This window comes from Citrus clementina, unplaced genomic scaffold (genome assembly GCF_000493195.1).
Source record: "Citrus clementina cultivar Clemenules unplaced genomic scaffold, Citrus_clementina_v1.0 scaffold_2, whole genome shotgun sequence".
In the NCBI taxonomy this organism is placed as follows: Eukaryota; Viridiplantae; Streptophyta; class Magnoliopsida; order Sapindales; family Rutaceae; genus Citrus; species Citrus x clementina.
This window is the reverse complement of record NW_006262688.1, coordinates 31,543,188-31,551,578: the sequence shown is the minus strand read 5'-3', so window position 1 is coordinate 31,551,578 and position 8,391 is coordinate 31,543,188. Positions and strand designations below refer to the sequence as shown.

At 33.5% G+C, this 8,391-nt stretch overlaps 1 protein-coding gene across 2 annotated transcripts in view; it reads right to left on the bottom strand.

The window, feature by feature from the left end:
• Positions 1-8,026, bottom strand: part of LOC18052216 (187-kDa microtubule-associated protein AIR9) — a 23,307-nt gene extending 15,281 nt beyond the window's left edge. Inside the window, exons 1-9 of one of the 2 annotated variants that reach the window (XM_024190070.1) lie at positions 7,776-8,026; positions 7,596-7,674; positions 6,442-7,313; positions 5,774-5,845; positions 5,093-5,158; positions 4,908-4,979; positions 4,764-4,829; positions 4,565-4,627; positions 4,404-4,469 (exon numbers count right to left, since the gene is read on the bottom strand). In XM_024190070.1, coding sequence (XP_024045838.1) covers positions 4,404-4,469; positions 4,565-4,627; positions 4,764-4,829; positions 4,908-4,979; positions 5,093-5,158; positions 5,774-5,845; positions 6,442-7,266 — 1,230 coding nt within the window. In that variant the 5' untranslated portion in view covers positions 7,267-7,313; positions 7,596-7,674; positions 7,776-8,026. The remainder of the gene's footprint in view (positions 1-4,403; positions 4,470-4,564; positions 4,628-4,763; positions 4,830-4,907; positions 4,980-5,092; positions 5,159-5,773; positions 5,846-6,441; positions 7,314-7,595; positions 7,675-7,775) is intronic. The other variant, XM_024190069.1, reaches the window with a different exon arrangement.
• Between the last annotated feature and the right edge of the window lie 365 nt (positions 8,027-8,391).

Sequence of the window (8,391 nt, the reverse complement as noted above, 5' to 3'; positions counted from 1 at the left end):
AAACCATAACTACAATCAAACAAACCCATATTTCATCTATTGCAGGTGGTGAGCTGAATATATATGTAAGCATTTAGTCGGTTTTTGTTTCAAATGCAAGAGGAAGCTTTATACCATATAGCATGCAGATTGTGTAAATCATACCATATATAATTATTTTATGGCCGCCAGTTAAAAAAAGAGAAAAAAAAAAACACTGAATTTCAAGGAAAAAAAAAAGTAATTAGCTTAACCTCAAATATTTGTATAACAAAATGAAGATTTTAGATTACCAGTACTCCTCTTCTCTAATCATGCTTCTCTAAAAAATTTATTAGAGACCAAGAATAGAAACTTAAAATTTCACATCAATGGACATTCCTAGGAAAATTTGAGCAGATTCACACTTAGAAATTATCAAAATGAAGATATTTGAAACCCAAAAACAATTTTTGAAGCTTATTGGACTCTAATGAATCTTCCCCCTCGATCCCCTTCTTTCTCCATGCCAAGCTCTCTCTTGCTAAAATAGAGATGACATCTTTCTTTCTGTACTAAGGGATTAGGGTTAGTTAAAGGTTTTGGGAAAAAATAATAAAACGCCCTTCACTTAAGAAAATGACTAAACACCCCAACATAATCGGGCCTATTATATTCTCTCCTCCTCATAAGAATTTCGTCCTCGAAATATGCTTTGCTTTTAGTTACACTCAAAAGAATCTAAACCTCAATATTACTGATGATCCACAAATACTCCAAAAATACTTATAAAGACTAATACAAAACAAATCACAAAGCAATAAATCATAAAGCCTAAAAGTTTGGCATAGACCTAATTCCAATCATCCTTGCCTTACTAAAGTCTACAAAATAAAATCAAAATCAATCATCCAAATGAAATACCCCAGCTCACTAGCAACATCCTTCCCAAGCGATGTGGGATGTCACAGCTGGCATCCTCACTAGTTGTGATCATCCATAAAAAAATCTTTGTACGGAAGGAAGTGTAGATCCCTGATATATTGGGAAGAGGTTTGTGAGAGGAAATTGTTGGGACCAAAATTGATAAAGATAACAACTGACAAAATAAGATTAATCAAAGAGCATCTTGTTGTAGCTCAAAGTAGGCTGAAGAGATATGCTGCTCATTATAGGCGAGACTTGGAGTTTCAAGTTGGTGACTACATGTTAAGTGTTTTAAAAGTTTTAGCATGGAAGGGTCACTGATTTTCATGGCAAGAAATTGCGCTGACTTGGCTAATTGATCCACAACTCACAGCCCCTTCAAAAATGCAGTTAACCACTAACGAAATCCATCATGACATGCTTCCACTTCCACTTCCACAATGGTAGGAAAAATGACTAAAGCAAGATATTGTCCATTTTGGACCTAGGCCCGCATGGATTTGCTCGGCCCATACGTCCCAAAATGAGTCTTATCATTTAAGGTACTCTTTATAAGCAGTTGGCTTCTTCTATACTCGAGTAATGTGGAATACTACAATCACCCTTTTAGAACTCAAGTGTCATCACTTGACTAGGCTTAGATCTACAAGGCGTTATATAATAAACTTAGATCCCACAGGCCCTAGTTCCCTTACTCCCATACTTTCGATCGGGATTGGCTCTAACACTACCAGTCATGATCCAACCTAGACATGGCAACATATTGTCCGCTTTGGGCCTAAGCCCTTATGAATTTGTTTTTAAGATGCCCATACACCCTAAAAAGCGTCTCGTAAGTTAAAGTGTGGACTATCTCTTCTAAGCATTAAGCTTCTCCCATACCCAAGCGATGCAAGATATTACAACCAAATATAATGCCACCAATCGCTTAGGGATATTTTTGTTATTTCCTTAAGTCAAGGGAACTTTAGTCTTTCCCAAAACACTTAACTGGCCCTAATCCCTTAGAGTACGTTTGGCATACTGTATTGTATTATGCTTTATTGCATTATTCTAATGTAGATGCATTGTATTATACCGTATTTCATTAGCATTGTATTATAATAATATTGTATAACATCTTATGTTACATTGAACTATATTAATTTTCTTGTATTTAACTTAAATTATATATTTAGAAAATAATATTTATTAGTACCTAGAAAAATACTAAATATAGAAGTCTTAAATTTTAGAAATTTAACATTATTTTTTAGTATAATTGTTAAAAAATATCATAATTTTCATAAAGATCAAAGCTTATAGCCTTATATTTTTGACAACATAACATTTATTTTTCAATATTCTCTAGATATATAAAATGTGAATAAAGATCAAAGTAAATAATTTAATCAAACAATCTCTAAATAATATCATAACGTAATGATATTTTATATTATTATTTCGATTGGTATTAATTTTAAATTAATATTATTTGAATTTATACACATAAGTATTTATTATTAGTTATATTATATTGCTAAATAATAATAAATTTTTTTATATTAATTACTATAATATAATTAAATAATGTAATATTATGTTATATTTTTATTTTTATATATCATTTAAGTACTTATTGTTAGTTACATTAACTTATTAAATATTAATCAATTTTATATATTAATTATTATATAACTAAATAATACACTATTTAGTTACATTTTTAATATAACAAAATTAAAATATGAATAATAAATTATTAATTTATTAATTTATATTAATAATTATGATGTAAAAATAAAAGAAAATAAAAATTAATATTATATTATATTAAAAAGTTATATTTATTTATTATTATTAAAAAAAAGCAAAAACAAACAAAGAAAAAAAAGGCAGAAGCAAAACACTAATGCCGCAACTCCTTTAACCCCTTGCAATTTTTTTCCAAACATGGTACTGACATTAAACTAATGTGAACAGTGTTTAATTACCACATAATCCCATGTTCCAAATACACCCTTAGTACATAAAGAAAAATGTCACCTCTATTTCTAACAAGAGAGAGGCCAACATTGAGAAAGAAGAAGGGGATTAAAGGAAAGTCCAATAAGTATAAAAAATAGAGATCGACATTGAGAAGGAAGAAGGGGATCAAGGAGAAAGTTCTATTAAGGTCCAATAACTATCAAAAATTGTATTTGAGGTTCAAATATCTTTATTTTGATGTTTTCTAAGAATGGATCTATTCAAATCATCCAAGGAGGTCCATTGATGTGCAATTAAAGTAAGTTCCGATTCTTGATCTTGGATAAATAAATTTTAGAGACGTATGATTAGATAAGAGTAATAATAGTAGTTAAAATCTAAGTTTTTACAAAAAGTTATGCTGACAAAAGCTTCTTTCATAATATCTAGTAATTATTGTAAATTGCTTTTGAATCTGTAATTATTATGTTGAACTAGACAATATTCTCAAGTAATGAATTACACTTGATGACGAACTGCTCAAACTTTGGTCCGGGGTGTTACAAGTGGTATCAAAGCCAATCTTGACCAAAAGTGTGAGAGTTGGAAATCTAAGCCTATTACAAAATGCCCTAGGGATTCAAGCCCTATCAAATGAAGACGCTCGACTACTAAGAGGGTGCTTGTAATATCCTACATTGTTCGGATATAGGAGTAGCTTAATGCTTATAAAATATGATCCAAACCATTGTAATGTCCTACATTGCTAGGGTACAGGAGAAGTCTAATGCTTATAAATATCCAAACTTTAATTGATAGGACACGTTTTGGGATATATGGGTGCTTTGAGAACAAATTCGTGAGGGCCTAGGCCCAGAGAGACAATATCTTAGTATGTCTAAATTAGATCATGACAATTTGCATGATAAGAAGATAGAATGATCAAGATACATCAAATCATCCAACGTACTTGAATACATAGAAATGAGACCTTATATTAAACTATGCAACCTGCAAAATTCCATGTCCACTATTTTTCAAAATTCTAACATCAGAAGATTTAAACTGTTGATGATTCCTAAAAGAAGATCTAAAGAATCCACGCAAAAAATATAAGCACACATTAATTAAAACCTTAGGACTTGAAACTACTTGACCTAAAAGCTTAAGATGGTGGGAAGGAAACAAAATAATAGATTTATGGCTGGGAAGGAAACAAAATAATAGATTTATGCTTCATTAAGCCCCAACGGCATGCAAGAAACTTACCAAACAAGCTTGCCACATTAAACAAACCCCAAACAAGGACTGATATGTGGAGGAACCCAAGCACAAGACCTATTGGTCAAAACTAGCTCTTACACCATGTTAAATGACCTCTTGAGCTAGTAAGGGCCAAACAATGGCATTAGAGGATCTATAAAAGACCAGATGAATGAATTTGAAGATGTACATTTGTTGGATTGAACAGGTCTAAACTACTTATCCTTTTTAATAATGTCATATTTTGGTTTTTATTGAACAATTAATAAATGTGCTATGCAGATACGAGCAATGCAAAGGATACTAACCTCAAGGAGAGGTAGATGAGGAAAACCCTTTAAAGTGGATATTTTATTTTTGCTGGCAGCTAACACCTGTAAAAGGGACAAAAGAGGAGAAAAGTTTACATCTTGATGTAAAATAACCATAAAAAAGAAGCAACAATGGCTTTCAATCAAAAGAAACAAACCTGCAGTCGAGGTTGACTTGCCATCGCAATAGACTTCAGCTTATTTTGAGCAACAGAGAGAAACTAAGAAAAAGGGACAAAAGAAAGATATGAAAAAATAAATTTAAAAGAAATGAGTAAATAATTACCATGCATTCAAGTTTAGCATACAAATTGTGAATACCTTATCACAAAGCTGAAAACTATTTTCAAGGCTTACCTCCAAATTGGGAAGCTCTGGGAGGCTTCCAAGAGATGTAATTTGGTTTCCAGCAAGATACAGTTGCTGCAAAACTGATAAATATTCAGGAACTTATTTCATGGTAAACTCATGACAGATGAGAGAAAACTTCACAAGACAAACCTGCAGGGCTTTGCAATTCTCAAGAGGTTCAAATCCTGGCCCTTTAAAGTCATTGAAACTCAGATCAAGAACCTGGAAAAGAATTTCAACCAGTTATCAGCCATCTCAAGAGGTTCAAATCCTGCAGGCTTTACAATTCTCAAGACAATGAAAGGGCAAAAATCTATAAGTAAAGAGAACAGAACCTTCACTCGCGTCAATATCTCAATTCCTTCCAATGTTGATAGCATATTGTCTCTGAGATAAACAAACTGCCAAATAGGAGTGTTAGGAAATGAACTATAGTAACTGTATCAAGAAAAATCGTTGGGAAATATGATAACTTGAGACATCGTAGGCACGAAAAAATGATTGATTTCCCTAACATTGTAGGTAATTACAGTTTTTCGAAATTTGCCAATCCATTCACCAACCTCTGAGAGAAACCCACGAGCCCCAATATTTCAAACACTACAATGAAAATAAATTTCTCTAAAATAATAAAAATGAAAGACCCTGAAGGGAAGGAGGGGGGGGGGGGGGGGGGGGGGGGGGGTTGGAGGGAATGACTATCTATCCTCTAAAAGAAATATTAACAAAACCTGATGAAACAATATGAACAACTGCTAAACAATACAAAATATCAGTGCATTCAAGTTTCATCACACGCTAGTTTCACAATTGGACAACAAAAGACAATAAAACTAATACTATAAATGAAATGAAAGGTCCACTGTTTACAATTATGCATATATCATAACGACAATTCCACAGAGACTACATTAAGCAACTGGAAATTAAATTAAACAATTTTAAGTTAGCAAATTACCAAAACCACTAACACATCAAAATACATGCACTATTTCATCCAAAATATGATAGTTTACCTCGAGATTTGGTTGCAAGTTCAACCCACTAGCAATGAGACTGCGAACTCTATGACCCCTAAGATCCAACCTCTGACATGATAAGAAGCACAAATAAGTTTAGAACAGCAGGCATGGCATAGCCAAACATAATATTTTGACAAAAACTCTGCTTCAAAATCATGAGAAAAATGCATGTATATAGAATGTGAAGGCATAGCAACATAGCATATAAACTGAACCAAACAATCAAGTCATAACTTAGAACAATATAGCAACAATTATGCTCCACTAGTTGAAAAAATGTCCTCATAACTTCAGGAAATGAAGTTCCTGAATAACTTCGTGATTAAGGACAACAACCTATATACATGTTCGAAGCTTCTTTCTTCTTCCTTCATAAAAGTTGTATGATTTAACTTTGGTGTTCTTAGTTGGTCTTTCTTCAATTGTAAAACTTAGTTGCTAGTGGTTCACCAATATTGTAAGTTAGTTTCTTATTATTACAAAACTCATTTCTCATCTCTGATCAAAATAAGAATGATGATGATAATGATAATAATATGAAATCAACTGAATTGCTGCAAGACAGAATTTTCCAATAGAAAATACACAGTTATGTCTCGCGGTCATTTCACTAGAAACTACATTTAGTATCTTCCAAAGAGATTTTCCAATTTAGTGCTTACCACATCATCTCCAGCTTTGATCTCCACTTGTGGAAGAACAATGAACCGAGAATCCTTGCTTTGTGGTGTCCCTGCTCTCCTCTGTCCAGACAAATTAGAACTCCGATCCAGAGATGATGACAAAGACCCATTCCGCAGTCCACTAGAAACTGAAGGGGACCTAACTGATGGAGAAGAAACCTTTGAAATTGTCTTTCTACTCACATTGCTGCCGCTACTGTCCAATGACATAGAGGACACCCTTCTAGAAGAAGAGGCAACTGATAACGCTGGCTTAGTTGAAGCCTTCTTGAGAGTCTCTGTCTTAGCATCAGACCCTGTGGATTTGCTCAAACTCCGGCCCACTGGTGATATAGGAACTGACTTCCTAGTCTGGGAAACACTTGCCCGGGTGCTTGTAGGTTTAGTAACAACTGAAGGTAATGAACTTCTTCTAATTTCAGGGAGTGACCGCCTAACAGGTTCTGACAGCACAGTATTGGTTTTCTTCCCCACAGCTGAATCAGCCGTGATTGTTTGTTTAGTTGTAGAAGCTGGTGACTTCTCAGGCAATCCTCCAGTACTTTTTCTCCTAGTCACAGGAACTGAATTTGTGGTTTTCAAAGAGGCACTTACAGTTGGTTTGGTCAGATTCGAACTTCGTGCAGATCCACTTTTAGGGTCTGTTTTCTTCTTAATACTGGAACTATGTGCCACTGAGACCTTCAATGTTGCTGCAGCACCAGGCTTCCCAACCTTGGTAATCTTTTTTGCACTCTCAACAGAACTTACAGGGGACTGTTTCTCTACAGGATCTTCATCTGTTTGCACTATTGGATTCTCCATTCCAGGACTTGTCACAGTAAATTAAGAGCAAAAGGCCTAATCCAAGCCTAAGGAAAATGATAATCAACAAAATTGTAAAAAAAAATTGTCAGTATCAGTTTTTCCTTTCATTGGAAGGATGATGCTCCGTTAAATATTTGCACGTGAATGAACGAATTTTCTTCAGTTCAGGTGCCATTTTCACTCTTAACAAACGACATTAAAAATTAATTAATTCCGTATCAAATTTTCACGCTAAATCACTTTTCTCAATCACCAAAAAACAATAATGCAGCAAATTTCCCACACATAACCACCAAAGAACACAACTTTAAACCTAATTCACTTACAATTTGTAGAAGATTCAGAAAGAAACCAAAGCTCCCAAGCCTGCAACGCGCATTCTTGGATCTAGGACAAAATGCAGTTCTTAAGCCAAAATTAAAGCAGTTCTTTGATCCAAGCACCAAAACAAGCTAAAAAGTAGAAACAACGAGGAAAAAAACTTCCGAAAAAGAAAATGTAAGTACCTGACAAAATAGAGCGGTTCAGTTAGATCTAGTGAAGTAAAAACCGTAACCGAAACTGAAAATATTTCCGCTAGGGTTTTACAAACTGGCAGCAAAAGCAAGTGAGTTTTTGCTGCGTGGCAACAGAAGAAGCAAATTAAAGTAAGAGAGATAAAGAGAGTTGTTGTGGAAGATGAGGTGAAGGAAGTGGGGACAGGAAAAAGTAGCTAAGTACAGTGTGTGCTTTTGTATTTTTTGAGAGGTAAACAGGGAAAGTCTTCTAGATGACGATTGAAAATTTGAAATGATAAAATAATAAAATAATATTTTCGAGGGAATTTCATTTTGAAATGGCGGAAAAAAAAAAAGGTGAAAATGTCGATAGTAGAAGTGTTGTTTGGATCCTTTTATATAGTAAGTTCAAAAAAAAAAAAAAAAGGGTTCCTTGAAATAATAAAATTCATTTGTTTCTGATATTAGAATATATTAATAGTACTATTTTAAATTAAAGTTAAAATTTAGCGATAGAAGGTGAAGGATTTTTGTTTTCTTGAGATAAAAAAATTAAAAGATGTTACCGTGGAGGAGAAGGACTTTTGCTTCAGGGAACTTGTACAGTAATAAAATCCTTAGCAAA